Source organism: Vigna unguiculata, chromosome 3 (genome assembly GCF_037176805.1).
Source record: "Vigna unguiculata cultivar grain cowpea cultivar isolate G323 ecotype 2 chromosome 3, ASM3717680v1, whole genome shotgun sequence".
NCBI classification, from domain to species: domain Eukaryota; kingdom Viridiplantae; phylum Streptophyta; class Magnoliopsida; order Fabales; family Fabaceae; genus Vigna; species Vigna unguiculata.
This window is the reverse complement of record NC_140794.1, coordinates 54656473-54680554: the sequence shown is the minus strand read 5'-3', so window position 1 is coordinate 54680554 and position 24082 is coordinate 54656473. Positions and strand designations below refer to the sequence as shown.

The 24082-nt window shown below is 32.3% G+C and overlaps 1 protein-coding gene and 2 non-coding genes across 3 annotated transcripts; all 3 read left to right on the top strand.

Moving 5' to 3' along the window:
* Nucleotides 1–1237: 1237 nt before the first annotated feature.
* On the top strand, nt 1238–1309 carry TRNAH-GUG (transfer RNA histidin (anticodon GUG)). Its single transcript has one exon. It is a non-coding gene; the product is annotated as a tRNA-His (tRNA).
* Nucleotides 1310–7503: 6194 nt separating this feature from the next.
* LOC114177972 (SNARE-interacting protein KEULE-like) lies at nt 7504–20849 on the top strand. Its single transcript, XM_028063598.2, has 22 exons — nt 7504–7742; nt 7884–8051; nt 10205–10263; nt 11018–11099; nt 12073–12151; nt 13010–13060; nt 13153–13249; nt 13351–13383; nt 15538–15663; nt 15779–15970; nt 16063–16146; nt 16228–16326; nt 16440–16516; nt 17596–17692; nt 18585–18710; nt 18836–18931; nt 19058–19177; nt 19257–19334; nt 19750–19943; nt 20211–20301; nt 20386–20475; nt 20564–20849. The coding sequence occupies exons 2-22, from the start codon at nt 7973–7975 to the stop codon at nt 20615–20617; spliced, it is 2004 nt and encodes a 667-aa protein (XP_027919399.1). The 5' UTR covers nt 7504–7742; nt 7884–7972; the 3' UTR covers nt 20618–20849.
* Nucleotides 20850–23405: 2556 nt separating this feature from the next.
* TRNAY-GUA (transfer RNA tyrosine (anticodon GUA)) lies at nt 23406–23498 on the top strand. The gene is made up of 2 exons: nt 23406–23442; nt 23463–23498. It is a non-coding gene; the product is annotated as a tRNA-Tyr (tRNA).
* Nucleotides 23499–24082: the final 584 nt, after the last annotated feature.

Sequence of the window (24082 nt, the reverse complement as noted above, 5' to 3'; positions counted from 1 at the left end):
AAATAAATAATTAATAAAAAAATTTAGAAACACGTGGAGTTGATACATGACATATAATTAACGCGCTTAATACCATACTAACATAATGAACCTAATTGTTACACATTTTTTAAAATATAGATCTAGTTGAAACTAAAAAAAAATCTACAAACCTATTTAAAATTTTGGACCACTGAATATTTTAATCAGTTAAAGTAATAAAAAAACTTATTATTAAACTGTCAGATTGGGTATTTATAACCCTATATACAACAAACCAAAAGAAACAAATCCTTGTGAGTTTCATCTAGGGATGTCAACGGGGCGGGTAGGGTACAAGTAGTAGTTCCCCCGTACCCTACCCGCTGGAAAAATATTTGCCCCGTACCCGTACCCATATCCGTCGGGTATCCGTTATGCGGGTACCCATCTATTTTTTTCATATCCGCGGGTATTTACAAAAATATTTAACCATAATTAGTGCTTAGATCAACAAGTCTCCTTTCTCCGATTGATTCTTGAAAAACAAACAAATAAAAAATCACTACCAATTTATATTGTAGTTTATTTTTGAATAAAATATTAAAGAAATTACTAACTTCATCGATGTCCACCTCTTGCAACATTGTATAAAGTTTCATGTTGTCCAATTTTAATCTAGAAAAGCTTTAAAACATAAGAAGTTCAGTAAAAATTTCTAACAATCACTTAATTAAAATATCTAAGTAAAAGTGTTAATTTCATTACCTTCCATGTTGGTCCATAACCAGTCTTAGAGACACATCAATACCTCCACAGTATATGGAAGTAATTTATTCATTTGTGGGGTAAGAATCTGACCACCATTATTGGACGAAGACTCATAATGTTGTTTACTAATATATATATATATATATATATATATATATATATATATATATATATATATATATATATATATATATATATATATATATATATATATATATATATATATATATATATATATAAGGTAAAGTTTAGCGGGTACGGGTATCCACGGGTATGGATACTATGATACTCGTACTCGCCCCGTTAACATGCGGGTATCAAAAATACCCATACCCGCGGGTAGCGGGTATCCATTTTTAATATCCATTTCCTACCCGTTGCGGATTTTATCCGCGGGTACGAATTTTTTTGACATCCCTAGTTTCATCTCAATAAACTCATTCTAATTACATAGTAATATATAAAATCAAGATCAATTATCATTTTATTATAAAGTTATCCCGAAAATGTGGTTGTAGTTTAGTGGTGAGAATTCCACGTTGTGGCCGTGGAGACCTGGGCTCGAATCCCAGCAACCACAATCGGTTTTTGTAAAATATTCTCTTTATAATAAATAAATGATAAAAGTCAGTGGTTAGAATGATAATCAAAAGTGGTTGTTGTTTAGTGGTGAGAATTCCACGTTGTGGCCGTGGAGTCCCGGGCTCGAATCCCAGCAACCACAATCGGTTTTTATAAAATATTCTCTTTATAATAAATAAATGATAAAAGTCAGTGGTTAGAATGATAATCAAAAGTGGTTGTAGTTTAGTGGTGAGAATTCCACGTTGTGGCCGTGGAGACCTGGACGCGAATCCCAGCAACCACAAGTATATTTTATAATCCTATATAAAAATTTAAATGCATATTCAGTATTACATACTATTATAATTAAATATTTCATATCTTCTCTTTTACCCACAATGGCTGAGCTGTAAAACATTTGTTGTTATTATTATCAATTTTTTAACGCCTATTTTTTTAAGGATAATTGCTTAGATTTATGTTATTAGCAATGATGTTACCCTATAAAAACTAAGAAAATTGAAAAAATATATTTTTAGGTGTTTATTTGTTAAGAATTGAAAATGTGACTGTACATTGTGTTAAATCACTCAACCTAAGAAGTGCTTTATAAACCTTGTTAGAATCTATTATTTATCAGAGTTCCAATTTTATATTTTCGTCCCATCTTTTTGCTTGGGTTAGGAGACTTTGTTTTACTCAATAAAATCTTAATAATTATAAAATCAATAAATAAAAGAAGCAGAGATAGAACCACAAAATATCCGGATCCTAGTTTTGATAGTTGAAGCAGTTCAATTTGTGGTTTTTAAATTGCGATTAAATTGTGGTTGAACTGGATACTTTTGTTAATATGTTGTGTTATGGTTCAAAAGATTAAATTTTGTTTTTTTAATTTATTTTGACAGGATATTGAAAACAAATAACTTATTCTAGTAATTATAAAAATAAATATTTGGTTTCACTCAGTCATTTAGACTTAGCCTGGCCTTATCTCCTTCTGCAGTTACAGAAAAACATTTTATTATTATAAATAAATAGTGGTATTAGAGAAGAGTTTTGCATACAGAGTTTTTCTCTCACAGCTCCTTATTCTCTCTGCAAATTTAGGTTAGTCTCACTTTAAAAAGTAATTAGTTCACTTTAAAATTTACAGTGAACATTCTTTCAAACAAGGTTAAATAGCAGAGCATTTGTAATCAGATATGTTAGTAATGCATAAATAGGTAGCAGAATACCTTTGGTTAAAAGGGAAGCCATTGGGCAGAGAATTCTCCTTGTTTTGTTCACCAATCTATCAACCATCGACAGAATTGGTCTTATTCTTTCTCGCCTTTATCCCTAATCTCTTTCACCTGGGTCTGTAACACGAGTGAATATCATAGTAAAACTACTATTTTTCCATCCATTAGCCTTGGCATCAACCATTAAGTAGATGGCCATTGGTTAAAAATGCGCCAAGATCATCGGAGGAAACACTTCACCTTGAGAAAGATTACAGAAAAATTAAATCTAGATTAAGATGACAATCTAGATTACCCTGTACTTTGCTGCTAAAGTACGAATGCATGATTTCCTAACATGATATGTAATCAAGAGCTTTACCTCATCGAAGTTAGCACAATTTTCATACCATTTCAGCCACCGACAAGAAATCCCTAAAAACCAGTCAATAATTTCAGTTGTATCTAGCATGACTAGTAAATTAGCAGACCGTGGGTACCCCTTGTTGTCAATCCATATCACAGTAGATCCATCTTTATGGCATTGATTGGAGCAACAATCTCAGTTTTTATAAGAAATTTAAGTATAAGTTTAAGTTTCACGGTTAAAAATGAGAAACATGAGCATTGTATAAAGATAAAGATCATAAATCCATTATTTTGTGGTTTTGAGTTCAGAGTAATCTCAATGTGATTGGCATTATTGGTGTTGTAAATCCTATTCAGGAGGAAGCTACTATCTGCCAAATGCTTGATCTCTGATTCCTTAACTTTCTTCAAACCATGACCCAACCATTTCTTCCCAATTCTAACTGTCCTATAATTCCACGCCTCCACCTTTTGCAGAGTGAATAGCTCCACTTTTTTCTTTCAACTTGTCATAAGGTCGCGGAACTTGCCATTGGCGGGTAGCTCCTTGACCCGTTTTTTTATTCGGAGCTCGAAAAACCACTTAAGCTCCATCCGACTCTTGGGTTTCGGTTTCGGTCACTCGAGTAGAGAGGCGATGTTCATCACCAGTGTTGACTTTCCAACAGTGTGACCATTATCCGGTGAATAGGTGACGCTGTGTGGTTGTGTTTCAAACTGCTGTTTGTCTGTGGGAAAATACATAATAATTGATCCTCGTTTTGTCATCGTAAGTATGGAACTGAAGAATGAAAATGGGAAAATTGGAAGAGATGTTTGGCTTACCCTTGAACGGAAACGGGAGAGAAGAGGTGACTCTGAAAAAGTGGAGGCTGCAGAGTGATTTGAGAGAGTTGGCCGCGGTAACAATGCGCATAGTGATGAATATGTCGCTGTCGTTTTAGAGGAAACTAATATGCAGCTGAAACTGTTGTCTATCTAGTGTCCTCAGCACAGGAAGAAGAACATGTTCTTTGTTCCTGGCGCCTCCATAACTTCCTGCTAAACTAAGGTTTGGCTTTTGGACACACCCGTTGAAGGGTGACAAATATCGTTTTGCAAAATCGATTTTGAAAGATTTAATTTCTAATTTAATCTACAATCCACGTGAGAGAATTTCAATTCATAAAGAAAAATAAAACAAATTAAAATTATAAAATTTTATAAAAACTAGTAAAAAGTATGTGCGTGTGTATATCACTTGTATATAACCATAAATATATATTATGTCCATTACAAATATTTGTTTATCTAGTTTAATGGAAAAAACACGTAAAATAGTAATTTAATGTTCTATTAAAAAATTTTAGTATATTGTATTATATTTATCATAATCATTTACCTTTTTAATAATTAAAAATTACTTGTTTTAACCATACTTGAAATAGTAGTTTATTAAGCATTTAAAGAATTTTGGTGACTTTTAATATATATATATATATATATATATATATATTATTTTAAAAATTTGGTAAAATTGTGATAAGTAAAATATTGTTATTATATGAAATAACCTTACTTAATGATAATGTTTTATTAAGTATTCTTGTCACTCTCATATTTTGTATGTGTGACCTTTGTTTAGCACCTTATGAAATATATAACTTAAATAAGATGACATATTCAATGCTAATTTGTTTAGTCTATATCATAAATTGAGAGAGACATTCATGTTGATTAGAGTTGGTCAGTGCATGTACATGTACAAGTTTGTTAACAAATGCTACCAAAACTACTATTAAATTTATTAATATCCACATAAATAAATTAATGCACAAATTCACAAGGCTAAAATCTTTACAAAAGTCGTAATCCTCTCTCTGAACAAGATTAATGTTACCCAATTATTTATGGCATGTGTCTTCATCTTCTCAGTTGTTTCATGTTAATGGACATATTTAAACAAAATTCAAATTTTGAAATCTCCACAAATCAGTGTTCCATTAAGTTGTTTACAATCATGTTATTTAACTAAAGTATACATCAAGATATCCCTTCCATTACAAACTTCATGTGAATCTCTCACCATGCTCCCCCTCATCGATTATGTTTCCTCCACCTTTAAGTATTCTAGATTGGTCTTCCCTAACCACCCTATAAGCCTCTCATATTCCTTTTCCATCTCATTGGGTTTGTTGACATTACTTTAATTTTCCTCCATGTCATTGACATTGAGGCACTACTTTTCTTGCTAAAGCAATGAAGGTTTGTATTCAACTACCCAATCAATGATTGTTGTATCTAATTATTTTATCATTATTTTTCATTGTTGAGTTTTTGTTGTTGCTATGAATAATTCTTTGCCTTTCTTTTGTTACCTCAATTCTTGTTCTTGAAATATTGTCATTGTCAAAAATACATGGGTCATTGTTTGTCTGAGATTTCTTGTATAAAGATCTATTTATTTATCTCGAATTATTATTGTAATTTACACTTATTGATAGAGTTCCACGCAGTTTTGACATAATCAATGATGAGAAAAAGCCTTTTTGAGTTTTCAGAAAACCTCCTCACATTTTTTAGTCCATCAAAACTTCTCATTCGTTTCGAGACATTGGAAATATGGGAGTTCTAAGTCACCTATTGTTGATGAGAACTTTGACAATGATACCAATTTCACAGTCAGTTGTTGTACCTCCTTTATATTTGTTGGGTTTCTCATGTTAATGATTGTATAGAATTTGTCGAGTCTAAGCCATGAAGTCTTAACATTCTTTAAGCCAAAAGACATCATTGGTAGTAAAAATTGGTTGATTTTGTTGTGAATGTTTGTATTCTACATTATCATATTTAATGACCGTAAACTTAAACAAGATAGGATATTCTTCACCTTTGTTTAATTTTATCAAAAGTTGAAATCAACCGTTAAATCAATAGATGACTACTCATCTTAAGTTAAGTGTTAAATAGAGTACTTCAAATGAAGTTAAGAAGATATATATGAACAAAGTTCCTTATGCATCTATAATGGGCAATTTGATGTATGTAATGATATGTACAATACCATATATTGCACATGTTGTTGGTACAATCAATCATTTTTGTCAAATCCAAGTAAAGAGCATTGAAATGTTATGAAATGGATTTTTAGGTATCTCTGTGGTACTAGTGATTTGAGACTTTGTTTTGGAGGTGATAAACCTACTTTAATGGGTTACTCAAACTTATATAGGGTTGGAGACATTGATTTTAGAATGTAAATTTTGAACTATTTGATTAAGTTTGCAGTGAGAGCTATGACTTGGCAATCAAGATTGAAGAGGTGTGTAGCATTGTCCACTATAGAGGCATAGTTCATTGCTATTACAAAAACATGTAAAAAGTTGTTATGGTTGAATAAATTCTTGTAGGAGTTTGGTTTTGTGTAAAACAACTATCCATTATTTGTGGATAATTAAAGTGTATCCATCTTAGTAAGAATCTAACTTTTCGTTATAGGTCCAAACATATTGATGTGAGACACCATTGGATATGTGATAGTTTGGATGTTAAGTTGTTGAAGTTGGATAAAGTTCGAAAAGATGACAATGTTGTTGATATGATGAATAAGGCACTGCCAAGATCATCACCTCCACGTAGTTATGAGTGAGGACATGTGTTGGGTTGGGCTCCCTAGTATGTATCTAAAAAGAAACCTAGTTTAACTCATTTTGTCTCACTATTTAATTGAAGTGGAGAGGGAGAGGGGTATTTTAGGTCAAGAGAGAAGTTTATTTTTGTAGTCCTTAGAAGAAAGAGAGAAAAGAGAAAGAAAAATTGTTGGTATATTCAAGGAACTACCTGAGAAAAATTTTCATTTTCTTTTCGTACATTGTTAAATTGGGCTGAAATTTTGATAGCATGTTCGCGGCATAAAATTTCTCATTTTGACAGTTGAGATCATTAATTATAGATTTATGATTAGAGAAACCAATTTCACACTATTGCTCTATTTTAAGTTTCTCTTTCCTTATTTTTTATATTTGTAAGGATTTCTAATGTCAAGAGAATTTGTTATATTAAAAATATTGGTATTCTCTTCTTATTATGTTTTTTTCTATTGTTCCTTATATATATGTTTGCAAGTTTTGATTTTTTTTTTGTGTATACTTTGTTATATTTAGTTACTGTTATTGTTTTTTCCATCGTTATTTTATAAATATGCATGTTTTAAAAAATTTACAATAATAAATACATTTTTTTTATTAAAATAATAAAAAGATCTTCTTTTATTACCGTTTATTTTTTCGTATAATCCAAACTCTAATTTCTTTTTTTTTTTCTAAATATTTTCATCATCTATTCCAAAGGCAAAGAAAACAAGCTCACACATAACTGAATTTTCAGTCTTCTGTCAATTTTTGAAGGATAAAATAAATATGAAGTTACGAATTACTGTTTAAGCGTGCTGACATTTACGAAATTAGTAATTCTACACCATTTCCGTACCCTACATTTTATCAAAAAAGAAAACTAGAAAACGAAATGTCCACGCAGAAAAGAAAAAGGTTGTTGAGATGTTAAACCATGAGATGAGATAGGATGAGCAATCATATCTTTTTTTTCCCTAAAAATATTAACAAATTGGGTAAAAAGTAAACGAATGCGACGATAGCAAGGGAGGCAGTTGTACACCGAGGCGCATGATAGCGCAATGAGTTGGCCTTAGGGGTGGGTCCCGCTGGCGGTTCAGCGACATGCGGTTCCGGTTCAGGACCTCGTCCTCAATCGGTCCACCTCGCTTCTGCGAAATTTCTTCGTCTTTCACCCTGGCCTTCTCGAATTGGAACTCCTTCAACCTTTGCACCGTTCAACACGTCATGCTCTCTTCAACTCTCGGTAATGTTGTTGCTTTGCTTCTATTTATAATTCTTCTACTGAATTAGCTCCTCCGGTGTCCCTGTTTCCTTTCCCTCGCCGTTTCCATTTCAGTGAAATTGAACAAACCGTTTCCGTCTCTCCTGCTTTCTATGCTCGCAGCCTGAACAGCTTCTCCGATTTGCCGGCGATCTCCCTCCGTTCGCGATCGATCAACGATTGAGGTTTAGGACACCGAGTCAGAGGTCGAAATGTCCGTGTCGGATTCCGATTCCTCCTCCTCCTCCTATGGCGCTGACTACAAAAGCCTCAAACAAGTTAGCCGCGAGCGTAAGTATCTCTCCCTTATCTTAGTTAATTTGATTCCCAATTCCCTTCTCTCATCAATTCGCATTGAGTTCCGAATCGCTTCAAGTATCTGTAAGCCAGTAGAACTCTTTTTTTTGTTTGGTTCTCTTTTTCGCTTTTGGTTTTGTAAAGGAGGCTATATAGTGTTTGCTCAGCGTTTTTTGTTACTCGTTGGTTCTGATCTCGGTGAATGAAAATACAATTTGCTCTTCGTGTATGTTCTATTTTTTTTTTTTTGGGAGTGTTATCTGCTAAATGACAGAGCAAGTGAATGGAAGTCAGCAGCTGGTGCGTTAAAATGTGAAGCGTGTTGGCACTGCGCCTCTTGTGTTGTGGTAATGGTGAGCAACGTATTCAACTGCTTATGGGAACTCTGCGAAGATGGTACTTAAAGGGGATTGGAATCTGCTCGAGAGCCATTAGTATTTAGTTTCTACAATTTTCTTGATTGGGATGAAAATCGCTGCTTTTCTTTTCACCGATGATTTTACCCAAGCTGCAAGAAATAGGAGGTTAATGCTAGTAGTCTCTTGGATATGATGTTCTCCTTAGTGAATGTGGAAGCCAATTGTCAAAGGATATCGCAATGGATATTATTAAGAATAGGACTTCTCCATGTGAGATTAGTATGCTGTGTTATAATATGTTATAATATGCAATGGTCTGAATTGCTTGCTTGATATTTGATCGTATTTCTTGGATATTAAAGTTTGTACTTTTGAGTTCTTTGGGATGTACAGTTGGAAGCAAAATTCTGGTTCCTAATTCCTTCCCGTAATCTCCTTTTAGAAATTTATACTCACCTTTGTATGCAAAGTCTTTCTTTGTTGGTTTTTTATGCACTGACCTCTCTCTAAATGTTGATGTTATGTGTTTTTCTTCAGTTTGAGACTTGTAGCCATTTATCTTTATGCTGTCTAGCTGCCAGATATTTGTTGTTTAAGTTGTTTGGTATTTTTTTTTCAAAGCTGGATCTGTTGATCGAGTTTGGAGCACTATTTGAAATGCCATATCAGGGGTTTTGGGAAAACTGAAGAGAGTGAGTTTTTTGGGCAGGTAGGTGAGAGTAGTAGAAATTAGAATTTTAAGATGGCTTATGTTCAAAATGAATGTAGGTGATTACAAGAAAATATTGGTGTAGTATGATTGAGTACTGAGGATTAGTTACAGTGCTTTAACACCTACAAAGTATGCCACTGGAAGCACCAGTAAGGAGAGTAGGGTGCACGGTTTGTAATCCTGTGAAAAAGGAATAGACAAAGATTAATTGGGGAAGTTAATATCAGGAATCACATGGTCAATGGTATCAATCTGGTCTTTAATTGGGCTGAATTGTGTCATGTGGTCCATGTAGCTGACTCACTTAGTGGGATAAGGCTATTATTGTAGCGTGTATCTAGATGCTTGCAGTTAGAGAGTAATGATAGAGTTTTGGGATAATTTCTTGCTATTAACCATTTTGTCTCTATGGAGTAAAGAGCTTGTCTGAATCTCGGCTACACTGCCACATCATTTTTTTTTACTCAAGCTTAAATTGCTTTGCAATTTGTGTTTTGTATCCATTCAAGATTCAAAATAAAAGTGGTCTTCCTTATTCCTAGTGTCTTTATGGTATGCAGATCATAATTATTTTAAAGGGGTCCTTTTAGCAAACATGTAGAGAAACTACAATCATTGGGTTATTTATATGTCTTTCTTTTTTGTTGGTCTTTTATGCTTTTCATTTCTTTAGTTTATCACCATTTTTGTTTGTTCTTGTGCATCACATTTATTCTCTAACTGTAAATCTACTTACGTCTCCCTGAAAGAAAATAAGAGGAAACTACATGATGAATGAAATCGCTCGAAATAATGTTATAGTTCTTGGAGTTCATAGATTACTCTGATACTGTACATTCAGTATAACGCAGAAAACTCAATATAGCACCATTTTATCCTTCTAGCTGATAGACTGAATAAAAGTTGTAAACTCAACACAGATATTTGAAGTCAGTAATTCATTTGCAAGGATTGCATACTTTTGTAATTTTTCTTTCTTTTAACATTTTAATTGTAAATTGCTTAAAATTTAGCTTTGACCAATTGCTTTCTGATCTGATTATTCTTAATTTCTGTTTATGTTAAACTTTCTGCAGGATTATTACATGAAATGCTCAGGTCAGCAAAAACAGGGGATTCAAAATCTACATGGAAGGTATAAGATGCTGTTAATTAAATGAGTTCTGCCTAAGTATTTTTACTTCGCCTTAGATACAGATGGACCATCCCAATAGGGAGATATGATATGATTGGGAAATATCTTACCCAATATTTCCCATTATTATATTCTTAGAAAGTGAATTGTAAGCCCAATACATATACAATTTCACAAAATTGACTTATAAGGTGAGGTTTGTATCCCACTTATATACCATTATTTGGCTATATTTGTAGCCAATATGGAATTTTCAGCACACCTCTTCGTGCCAGAGAGTGAACATCTTGAGTGTGAAATTAAATATTTTTGTGTGGTCAGATAATGACTTCATAGTAGATAGCACAATAAATCCAATAAACATTGTTATGATAGACTATTGGTATAGGATTGTTAAATTTTTGAAACCATTCATGAACCTTTATTAGACAGCATAATCTTTTGCAATAGTTGGTTTCATTACATGGCATTAGAGTGATGATGAAGTGGTCTAGAGTTTGATTGGTCTTGTGCATTTTTCACTCTTGAAGCTTAAAAAACCATAGTGCACAGGACTGCATTGGATGTAAAACCATGCATGGGCCTTCTCCTAATAATATAAGCTTTTGGGACTCTTGGTTCTTCACAGGGAGAATGACTTTTAATCCACACATTCATTTCTTTTCCAAGGAACCTGCTTGAGCTTGAAAATGACTAAAACATCATGCTTCATTTGTTTACCATCTTGTATGGTTCATGAGCTGCTTGCCTGCAGGTACTAATAATGGACAAACTCACTGTAAAGATAATGTCTCATTCTTGCAAGATGGCTGATATCACTGATGAAGGCGTGTCATGTAAGAATCACAAGTTTGATTTACCGTTTTTGTTCTGTCCACTGTCTGTGAAAGACCTATTAATTTTCTACGTTTTGGGTTTAATAGCATGGTTCTTGAGTTATTCTCTGATATTCAAATGTAAAATTTTTATTTATACTCCAAGGAATGCAATCTGAATATATGCTAGTCAAGTTGTTAAATGTGGTTAGTTTTCTGTTAAAAGAAAAAAGTTAACTAAACAAAAAGAGAAAAAGAACAGTTGTTTCCTTTCTAGCTTCAGGATTTTGACTGTAGCAGTAATGACGAGACTGGTAGAGTGGTAAAATATATAGATCACAGGGTGGTTCCATGTTCTTCTATTGTATTCATCTTGTAGAAAAATAATATAGTTATAAATGAAGGAATGTGATTACACCCTTTACCTTGTTCAATTATGTGTGATATGATTCCTTTTTATATGACATTTGAACTGTGGGAGAAATATGATCCTTAACGTACTAATCGCTGATATTAATTGTCATAACTCGTAGAGGTCTTTGATTGACAGAAAGAAACGCAGAGGAACTTGTTTCTCCTTTCTTTTCTTTTTGGAATTTATTGGCAGTTCTAATCAACTGGTTGTTTTTAGGCATTGCTTTTAAAATTGTTTTTGAAAGTGAGAATGGAATGGAAACGAAATATATGAGAAATTAAAGGAAAGGGAAGGAAAAAAATGAAATGGAATGGAGTTGCCTTCCCTTTTTTTGGATAATTAACCAGACAAGAAAGGAAAAGTTAAAGGGGTTGTAAACTTTTAATACAACCATTATAAAAATTTAATTAATTCTACTTTGGTTCACATTCCAATTTTTTGGGGAATGTAGTTTAACAGATTTCTTGGCTATCAATATTGGATTTAACTAACATGTTTATGGAAGATATTTATTTCGTAACCTGTATTTTGCATCACTTTCTAATTCTTGAACGGTGTATTATGTTTTTATATTTGCAGTGGTTGAAGACATATACAAGCGAAGGCAGCCATTGCCCGCAATGGATGCTATATACTTCATACAGCCAACCAGAGAGAAGTACTTGTCCTTTCTCTCATGTTTGTGGTGGCATATTTATTGATTTATCTTTAATTAATTTGAGGTTGCTCATGGATCAGAAACACAATAGAAGAGGACCTAGAAGTTGATTTTTTTGTTGGTCTGTCATGTTTGCTTTTTGCATGATTTCTGTTAGTTCTACAGGAAAAGTTAAAGTTCCTCATGCTGAAGGTTATTGTTTGGCAACATGTAAAAAATACTCGTACAAAAGAGGTTTTGTGTTCATACTGGCCAAGAAAACAAAAGGAGAGATTGTGTTGTTGATAGTTTTCAGTTTTAGCATTAATGTACTGAAAATGTGTAGTTAATTTTGTGGTGCATGTCTATTTTGGTATGTATGTTTCAGAATTTCTTTTGAAGTATGTCTGTAATGTCTATACATATGCAGTTTCAAAGTTATTTTTATTAGCATAACTCCCAATGTCTTGGTTGAAAATAAAATCTCAGTGGTTATAGGGTTCTAAATTTGAGAGTATTATTTTTTTCCTATAGTCTCTTGCAATTAACTCTTTATTTTATTCTTTATGAATTTGATGAATTCCTCCCTCGTGTTTACTATTTAATATTTCATAATTGTACGGTGTTTTTTTCTCTTATCTGCAAAATGTATCATTTAAACATAACTATTTTATTGTTATTCTTTTTATCACTCTGTCACTTTCTCTCCCTTTTTTACTGATGCGCAAATATACAAGTTAAAATGAAAAATATTTTTAGCTTTTGTGGATGTAAAATGTTTTTATTCAGCTTTAGTTGTGGTTTTAGTTAACCTATGCACAGTAGGTTTTTGTGAATTGTTCCATGCCTAATGATTTCTTTGTTCATTTTTGTTGGCAGCATAATTATGTTTTTGTCAGACATGTCTGGAAGGAAGCCCTTGTACAGGAAGTATGTGATCTTTATACATCTCCAGTGAGTGGAAGTTCATATTGACATTTGCTAATTGGTTTTCAATCCTATTTTATTCTGGGTTCTTGTAGGGCATTTGTTTTCTTTAGTTCACCTATTGCCAGAGAATTGGTTATGGAAATTAAAAAAGATGCGCAGGTGTTGCCTCGTATTGGTGCTCTAAGAGAGGTGAGTGTTTTTTTATTTTTTTTGGTTCTAGACGGAAATTGAATTTTTCCCCAAAAATTCAAATTTTCTTATTGTCATTCTGTGACCTCATTTCAATGCAGATGAACTTGGAGTATTTTACCATAGACACTCAGGTATGTGCTTGTGCATTAGTAGGCAATTTCACTGCTTGATTACCGTAGTCTTCGATGAGTGTCATTGTGTAATCACTTTTCATATGAATAAAATTACTGTCCTTTTGTTTTCATTGGGATTGGATAAAAGAATCGAAAAGCTGTATTTTCTGGTTGATTGATGTGTAAAAGTGGTACGCAACTATATAGATATAAGGTTGACGATAAGGAAAAGATTCAGCTAATCTAAAGTTGGATGAGTAGAGAGACAATGAGCTGAAACCGTGTGATTCTGAGACTGCTTTATTTATACTGAGAAAACGAATCCAATATAATAAACAAAGGAGATATGTTATCCTCTAATAATAAAGATATAACACATGGATAAATAAAAATATTCCTAATAATACATGTATAATTCATATATTCCTGATTCTAAAAGATTATAAATATTTTCTTGATTATAAAAGATGTGTGCCTTATTTCTATTATTATAACACTCCTCTTTAAGCTGGGACATATAAGTCATATGTCTTTAACTTGCTACAAATATGATTGATCCTTGGTTCTCTTAGAGACTTGGTGAATATTTTTGCCAATTGTTCACTAGAAATGACTATCTATCTCAATATTTTTTGTCCACATGAATGACAAGATTAGAGACAATTTGTAATGCTGCTTGGTTGTTGCATATAAGGTGCATTTGGGAATTTTCTTCATATTTAAGCTCTTTAAGGAGTTGTTTAAGCCATATGAACTCATAAGTGACTAATGTCATTGCTCCGTATTATGATTTTGCTCTTGATCTTGCCATAATATTCTGTTTCTTATTTTTGCACAACACTAAATGACTTCCAACAAGAACACAATACCCTAAGTGGAGTGGAGCATCTATCTTTTGATGATTCTACCCAAGTCAGCGTCATAATATTTAATAAGTTGAGTGTTTCCCTCATCTTCATAAATAAGGCCTTTACCAGGAGCATTCTTATATATATTGGGATCTGTACACAGCATCTCAATGGTCTTGGTGAGGAGAGTTTAAGCATTGACTTACTAGGCTCATTGTAATGACAATATCTAGAAGAGTTACAGTGAGGTAATTTAGCTTACCAACTAATTGTTTGGCAACAAAAGAGAAAGTGAGTGTAATTTTGTCCATAGATTTGTGTGTATTGTTCCTTTGGCAACCAAGTGAGCTTTATAGTGAGCAATTTTGACATTAGGTTCTGTTTTAAGAGTGTACAATAACTAACACCCAAAAATTGATTCCCAAGTTGGAAAAGAAAACAACTCCAAAATACCACTACTTTGAAGGATGAGATAAAGCTTCATGTGGAAACTTAGGTATAGGACTAAAAGATGATAATGACTTAGTAAGTTTCAAAATATATGACATGTTGGAACGCTACATGTGTTTGTCCAATTCCACATAGCCTTTTTAAACTATAGGAATAGAGTTGAGCTGAAGCCTATGTTACTAAGTCGGCATGAGTGCTATCTTTACATTGAGAAAATGGAATCAATACAATAAATACAGGAGATTTGATATTCACAAATAATAAACACATGATACAGGGAATAAATAAAAGTGTTCCTAATAATACAACATGTATAGTCTTAATATTCTTGATTATAAAAAATCTGCTCGTTATTTCTATAGTTACAAAAGCCATGAATGAGAGTGTCAAGTGATGGATCGCAATATTCTTAGTTAAGTTGATTAGAATTTGTTATCTGTAGAAGAAAGCCTTCCTTAGAGTTCAGATAAAGTTTGTTATTCAATGCTAAATAAATTGGACAGACAAAATATTTTTATTGCTGCATCTGTAAAATTATAAGGATTACTCACAGTAAGTAAATAGATGTTTTATCTGAGAAAATTGGAAGTAGTATGAGATATTTGGATTGTAAATCCTATTGTGTGCAAGTTGGCAATTTCAGTCATTCATGCATATTGCTTTTGCAATATCTCTCCACTAACAGAAACAAATGATTGTAGAGCTACATTGTTGTAACACGAAATTCGTGAAACCAGGTTCTTTCCCCTAAGGAAAATTTATTAACCTCCATAAGTGTGCTTTTTAGGATTTATTTATCAATCTCTTATGTCATCATCATCCCATTATTCTGTGTCCTCATTCTCTTGCTCGGTATTCTTTGTCATGATAATAGGGCTTCATTACAAACAATGAAAGAGCTTTAGAGGAGCTATTTGGGGATGAGGAGAATAATCGTAAAGCAGTTGCATGTTTAAATGTGATGGCTACTCGAATTGCTACCGTTTTTGCTTCATTAAGAGTATGTAGTCAATGCTTTGCTCTTTGTGATAGAAATTCGAAGATTGTAATTAATAATCTTTAATTGTTCAAACAAAGATTGATAACTCTTCTATATTATGTAATTATCTTTATAGGAGTTTCCTTTTGTCCGCTTTCGTGCTGCAAAGTCCCTAGATGCAACCACAATGACTACCTTCCATGATCTTATTCCTACAAAACTTGCTGCTGGTGTCTGGGACTGTCTTATGAAATATAAAAAAACTATACCTAATTTTCCTCAGACTGAGACCTGCGAGTTACTCATCATTGATAGAACAATCGATCAGGTTACTTATCTCCATTTTCCTGTCATGTACATGTATTTTCAATAAAATGTTACCATATTGCTTATAACAGGGATGCTGTTCTGGATATGTAGATTGCTCCTGTGATACATGAATGGACATATGATGCCATGTGCCATGATTTGTTGAATATGGAGGGAAATAAATTTGTTCATGAGGTATTCTACAATTTCAATTTTCCCCTCTGAATTGTTATGTTCACTTTCTTGTTATGAACGCATATCTATTGTATTCTTAAGGTTCCTAGCAAGACTGGTGGTCCACCTGAGCGAAAAGAGGTTCTCTTGGAGGATCATGATCCTATATGGGTTGAACTTCGTCATGCACATATTGCAGATGTATGTCTTGCTTTTATTGTTTGGTGTTTGTAGTGTGTTGGCTTTATTGCTTACTATTTAGGGTCACCTCTTCCATTTACCAATTAGCAACATGATATTGATGGCTTTGCCAGGCTAGTGAACGACTGCATGAGAAGATGACCAGCTTCATTTCAAAGAACAAAGCTGCACAAATCCAACATGGTTCAAGGTCAGTCCTAATCTTATGGGAATTTTTCATTATTGACACATTGTGATCTAGGAGGATATTGATTTTCACCTAATTGTACTACTGATGTTGTAATTCTTTTCCAGAGCTTTTAGTGACTTGTGGCAATATGAAATTTTTGTTGTTTTTGATGCATAATGGTCTAGCCATGTTAGAAAGAAACTTTTTTTTGTCTGTTTGTGTGCGTGCTGCTAAGGCACATACCCACTGTGTTGATGCTTCTGTTTATCTATCACTGTTTAATATTAGAGTCAGTAGTCACACCTCTAATTACCACAAATATCACATTTGAATACCATTTCACAATGCTATTTAGACCATGCGAGTGTATAATTTGAACAGTTTGAACTTACTTAGCTGCTGTCCAAAATGTGGGTTGAATTGAAGTTTTAAGAGAACCACCTTGGTCACGTCTTGAACTTCCCATGGGACATTCTAACCTTTTTTATTTTCTTTTACTGTTATTATTTTTTCACTCAAGCAGTTTTATCCAACAATATGGATATCTGAGTATGTATTTTGGCATGGCCGAGTTGCACAATTTAAAACTTTATCATGAATGTCTAGTAAAATAATTGTTGGAGAGAGGAAAAATCTAAGTTGAAAAGTAAACATGAAACTAACAAACACTCTATTTTTCACCTTTCTTCATTCATGAATGGCCTTTACAAAATCACATTTGTACCATTTATAGCATTTTTCTTATATTTTTATATCAGTTGACACACCTCTTCGTGCATGAGCTCCTAAAAGCATGGAGAATCAATTTTGTTAAGAATCAATTTTTCTTTTTCAAAGAATAGGGATGGATGGTCAAACTTGTGTGACCACTTGCTCATAAAGGATTTGATACCAATCAAGGACCTATTCTTCTAAAAGCTAACATATACTGTACTGTATTGTAAAATGGTCAAGTCCTTGATTTGAAAAATAACCTGACGCGTACTAATTTTCTTGCTTAAATAGTTTAGCCCTTGTAAGCCTAGATCTGTTATTGATCTATTTATTCATTATCTAGCTGTTGTCATCATAAACTTCACATAACTTTGCATTTCATTTAGAGGTAGTGGTGAAATGTCGACAAGAGACTTACAGAAGATGGTTCAAGCACTTCCACAATACAGTGAGCAAATCGACAAGCTCTCCCTCCATGTAGAGGTTAGTTCTTCTGTAATGCAATCAATGATGTCCTCTCCAAACAATACTATTGTTATATGATATATTTGCTTTTTTTAAAAAGAATGTGTTATCTTCACTTGAAAGCTCTGCACGAGACTTTCTAAGATGTGCTAATGTATACCTTTTGGAATTTTATTTTACACGTAAGTAATACCATATTGTAGTTGCATATAGGTTAGTTGGGCATTTTTTTGAGTTTTGTTTTTGCCCTTATTACCACCTCCCTATTTAGAGAAAGAAAAGGAAAGTGTTACCGTAAGTAATGGCCTTTATTTATTTATGTTGTGGGCATGAGAATGTTAAATGGACGAGTGGCCCAGACAATGGACAACATTTGGGTGATGTTATTGGGGACTAGATAAAAATTTAAGAATTTTATAGAGACAAAAAACATTTAACCCTATCCAAGTTAATAATTTCCTTTGTACTATTGTGTATCTATGAGCAACAACATAGAAGAAAAAGCTAACCTTGATTTAACAATTTCATAATTCATTTCTATTTTGAAAGCATTGAAGTTGTTTCCCAATTTAACTAGAGCTAGAAGTGTGAACACTTTACAGTATTGCTTAAAACTTGATGTCTATTCAAAATTTTAGTTGTTATCTTGCAGTAAATAAGTGAAGCAATAATCTTATGCTCACCAGGGTAATCCTCCTACACATTAAGATTATGGTCAAAGAGCCCCCACCCCCACAATTTATGCATTATATTTGCTAAGTTTAGATATCTGCCTATTTCTGATATTTTTTTCAGCAATTGCCATTAGATTTTAATTTGTTAAATGCATTTATTTTATTATAATAGTGGAGTGGATTATGATCATGAGTTTCATACGTGTGTATGAATGATGATGAGCTTCTTTGGCCAGATTGCAGGAAAAATTAACAGAATTATTAGGGAGTCCGGACTTCGGGAACTTGGGCAGCTGGAGCAAGATCTTGTTTTTGGGGATGCAGGAATGAAAGAAGTGATCAAATTTTTGACTTCAAATGAAGTAAGTAAGATGGCAAATGAAAAGGGTTTACCTTCTACTATGTTAGTGGACGGGATAAGGATGTTTGTACTGTTGAAAAATTGTCATGAAATTAGATATAAATCGTTGTTTTTCATTTAATGCAGGATACAACTCGTGAAAATAAGTTACGCCTGTTAATGATTCTCGCGTCCATTTATCCTGAGAAATTTGAGGGTGAAAAGGGTCTGAATTTGATAAAGGTGCAGTTTATTTAGATTTGGCGTCAACTATTCCCTCCTGCTATTCATTTAATGTCAAATAATAAATACTGTTTACCAATGATGGTACTGTGCAATATTCTTGTAACCTTTCATATGCTTTTTCAGGTAGCAAAGTTGACAGATGATGATGCGATTGCCATAAATAATTTGAGGATGCTCGAGGGAGAACCTGAGACCAAAAAGACTTTGATGAGTTCTTTTCCTCTGAACTTTGATATGCACAAGGTAAAGGTAATTTATAGTTTAAATTGTATGATTTTTCAGTGATAAGTTATTTCTTAAAAGTGTTTCTTTATATTGTCAGAAAAAGCGTGCAGCTAGGAAAGATCGTTCTGGCGAAGAGGAGACATGGCAGTTATCACGTTTTTATCCCATAGTAGAGGTAGGGAATGAGTTCAAAAAATTTTCCCCACATAAAATGTATTATTTTTTAAATTTTTATGGGGAGGATGTAAAACTAGGTTTGAACAATCTCCTTTCCTTATTTATTTATGAACTTCTGGCATGATAGGTCATCCTATGATTTTTTTTTCTAAGCCCTAAAGGATCAGATGTAGTTGGTTATTTAAGTATTTTTACAAGCCGGGTTTTGAACAGAAAGGGCACTTACTCAGCAATTGGTTATTTTCTATTTTGTCTCACGGTCCGAGTCTCACCGTATTATTAAGAAAATGAAGGACACCATATTTTCATGCATGATATTTTAAATTTATAATGTTATCTTTATCATGATTTGATTGGCTGCTGTTAAAACTTTTAGAGCATCATGTGGTGACTGAATGGTTCACATTTTTCAGGAACTCATAGAAAAAGTTAGCAAAAATGAACTATCGAAACTGGACTATCCTTGTCTAAATGACCCAAGTCCAACTTTCCATGGTACATCATTAGCTGGACCAATAACTCACAATCCTCCTGCTCATTCGATGAGATCAAGGCGCACACCAACTTGGGCTAAACCTAGAGGCTCTGATGATGATGGATATTCAAGGTTTTACTTTCCTTTCCTTATTACAAGTCATGAATATGAATAGTTCTAATGAAATCAGTTAATTTTTTTCCTCTTCATTTATGAACCCTGGTCTCTTTTTGCCACCACCGTATTCTTCCCATCTTCTAAGCTCTGTATTTGTGTTAGATACGAGTTTGCTATTAGATGATTTGTAAAGGACTAATGATTTTCTGTTGTAATTGCAAACTAGAATCTACCTTTTCAAAGCTCAAATTAATTTTATAATCCTTTTCTGTTGGCCTATAGCGATCCGGTTTTAAGACATGCATCCAGTGATTTCAAGAAGATGGGGCAACGAATATTTATATTCATTGTTGGTGGAGCGACCAGATCTGAGGTTTGAATAGTACTTTGATAAAAAAATTGCTTTCACTCTTTTTCCTTTCAGCTTTTCTGGTCTGATGTGTTGTTTAATCATCAGCTTAGGACTTGTCACAAGCTTACTGGTAAGCTGAGGAGGGAAGTTATTCTGGGCTCGTCTAGTATTGATGATCCTGCACAATATATTACGGTATTGAAGTGTTTACCTTTTTGTTCAAGTCAAGAGTGTTCCTTGTATTGCAATTTTGTATAATTGTATACCGCCTTTGGTCTTGTAGAAATTGAAGATGCTAACAGCACAGGAACCTTCATTGGATGATCTCCATATATGACTTCACAGATTCACTGGGAGATGATCTTCTGCTTGTCTAATGTACGTGTTGTAACCATATTGTTTATTCTTTTAACGTAACAAATTCTTTGGACATTTGAGCTGTGGTATAGCCAAGCCACTGACTGCTAAAAAATGTGCATATATGTTAGGAATTTTCATTTGTCAGAAACAATTTGTTTTTGAAAAAAATTCTGGTAAATGCTATTCCTTGGAGCAACACCTTTGTTAAATAGTCGTTTACAATACTTAGTTGAATTCGATACCGAAAAGGGAGTTTGTTCCTTCACTCCGCGTATTTTTTGGGTCACCTTCAACAGAATGGCTTTTCCGAAATGTAATTTTAACATCCTGAAAACCTATTTCAAGATAAATGGGAGGTGATTCAAGAAATATGTGCGGTGCAGGCTAAGTATTCATGATATTCGACCTTGACTTCTTTAGGGTGGGAACAAAAGTTATGATACTTATACTATAAATAGGTGAACAATAAGTGCTTCCTAATCATCACAAAAATTTAAAATACAGAAAGCTTTTGAGAAATTTGTTATTTTTATAAGATTTGTTTTGAATTGTGTCCTCTATAACTAATTATTTTTTACCAACCTGTTTTTAATTATTTGGCGAATTTTTTTTTTTTTAGTCCACAAACAAGAAGTATGGTAAATTAATAAAAAAAATGGCTAAATATTTTGCGCCTAAAAGGCCTAAGGAATTGTTTTTTGAATTTTAATTACAAGTGCTATAATAGTTCATTTGTGGTTACGTTGAAATTTTCTTACGTTGTGGTACAAAGGTTACAGTTAATGTGTGTGTATATATAATTCTAATTCAAATATAATTAATCAATATTATTTATATATTATAAAATTTGTAATTATAATTAAATACTAATTTTTATTTTATTGAATCCTGTACGAGTAAAAAACTAGTATGTATGTGTGTATATATATATATATATATATATATATATATATATATATATATATATATATATATATATATATACTTTTAAATTTTTTTAAAAGTGTTGACATAAAAAATTAACACTCCAAGTAAGATTTATTTTTTACAATGACCTTTTGTATAGATAACATTAACTACTACGAATAGTAGACAAGGTTGTAAAGGAAAATACTTATTCAAAAAGCCTAGTTGATAAAGAAGGGCAGATGACCACTTTTTAAGATGAAGAAATTCGAAGAATGAATTATCATCTATGAAAATTATGAATTTACTTTCAATGTTCTTTTCCATATTTGAGCTTCATTCTCTCTTTTTATTTTCATTGTAATTTATGGTTTTTCTATCCACGGCGTATTTTGAAAATTTTGTTAAATTTCAATCTAGCAAGTGTTGCCTACGCAACTTTCCCCACTCCCCACTTTGGTGAATTAGGGTTTTGATTTGGAATCCACGTTAACATTATTATCTTATCACCAAAATGGATGAATCTTAATGTGTTTTTGGGTATTTGATATTTAGTATATTTTCAATAGAATAGAAAGGATGAACATATATGCTACCTTTATGAATCCCATTTTGCAATGTTTAGATTGCTCATGAATTTGTTCTTAACTATATATATATATATATATATATATATATATATATATATATGATTTTTGAATTGGATACTGTTTTAAATTTAAAAAATTTAATATATACATGATAAATTGCGATGGAAATATTAATGTAAAAAATTGTTGACACATGAAAGTTGATATGTATGATTTTTGAAGAGGATATTGTTAAATTTTAAATTTTTGATATATACATGATAATTTGTGATGAAAATATTAATGTAAAAAATTGTTAGTACATTAAAGTTGAGGAATGGAGCAAGTTCTAGCGCTTCTGTCGATTATTTAGCATATTTTGGAAAGATTCTTCCAAATGGAAATTGACATTATATTCAAAAATAAACATTTTCACACGTTTAAAACTTCAAATGAGAATTCAAAATTGGTATGAACACTATTTTCAAAATATACAGTAATTTAAAATTCAAAAATCACATTTCAATGGAATCCCTACTTACATGATATATAATGTCATGTTAAGTTAATAAGGTTACGTTAGCAAACTAATTCTGCTAATTAACATAATTATACGGAGGACCAACATTAGATACCAATTTTACTTTGAAATACTATTTTTTATTTTCGACATTTCTTTTAAGGATTAATTAAAATATGACACACACCTTCAAAAACCTTAAAAACTATTTTAGCACACACACATATACACACATATTGTACTTAAATAGTCTTTAGTTTTTTTTTAATTGAAATGAACAAGTCCAATTACTATTATATTTTGATGGTTTAGAGTTTCTTAAAGAAAAAAGGTCTTTTTTTATTATTGATGCTAGTAGTAAAATTTGAACGTTTGGAAATTTGGAAATTTCTAAAGAATTCACACAATATTTGATTGCTTCATTTTAGATGTACATAAGTTGTGATATGATTCACAGATTACTTACAATTTGAACCATAACTCAAAAATAAAAGTTTACCTTTGTGGGAACAAAGTTAAAATTACAATGAAAATTAGAAGGTTTATAGCATTATTTAAATTTGCTAGAAACTTTTGACTAGAAAAGAACCACTAAGTTATGTATTTTATAAATTGTCATAAAGGGAATAAAACAAAAAAACACAAGAAAAAAAAAATCAATAACCTGTGGATATTGTGCTTCCTGGTGTTTGGGTCACTCTGCGCAGGGGGTTTAGAAATTGTTATGTATTATAAGTCTTGTAAAAGAAGATCGAACTTAAAAATATAATCCGACCTTAGCTCAGTTGGTAGAGCGGAGGACTGTAGTGGGTTAATTACTCAAAGTAATCCTTAGGTCGCTGGTTCGAATCCGGCAGGTCGGAATTTTTTAATTAATGCTAGTTTTCCACACAATACTTTATTTTGATAGTAACAAAAAGCATAATAATTATTTTTGTTTCTTTCTTAAACTACTCTCTCATTCTAATGAAACGTTTAATATCATTAGAATGGATAACATGATACTGGTTAATCCTTTATATTATATATATATATATATATATATATAACAAAATCAATTGTTATTAGTTTAAGTGTATTGTTTGGTTCACTGTACAAACATCCAAAATCAATTCTTAAAATCAATTTTTGTTAATAAATTGTTGGAGATATCAAAATCAATTAAAGATGAAAAATTCACATCAAAGAGAAGCAACTCTTTATAGCTTCTTCATCAATCAAAATTGATTTTGTCACATCAAATATAATCAATTTTTTCAAAGTGTTTCCAAACATACTCTAAACTGAAATATTCTGATCTAGTTTAAAAGAACGATCAGTAATTACTTGAAACTCATCTAAATATAGTTCCATTCCACCATAGAGTTGTGGACATATTTTTATACAAGAAGCCTCTCCTTGAAAATCCTAATCATCATCCTCGTTAAGTTGAACCCATTCAACGTAT

What these genes read in the sequence shown, in the direction of transcription:
- LOC114177972 (XM_028063598.2), top strand. Translation starts at nt 7,973, where the DNA reads ATGTCCGTGTCGGATTCCGATTCCTCCTCCTCCTCCTATGGCGCTGAC. An exon ending in CACTGATGAAGGCGTGTCAT is followed by an intron (nt 11,100 to 12,072) that starts GTAAGAATCACA and finishes TTATATTTGCAG; the next exon opens with TGGTTGAAGACATATACAAG. An exon ending in ATCCTGCACAATATATTACG is followed by an intron (nt 20,476 to 20,563) that starts GTATTGAAGTGT and finishes TTGGTCTTGTAG; the next exon opens with AAATTGAAGATGCTAACAGC.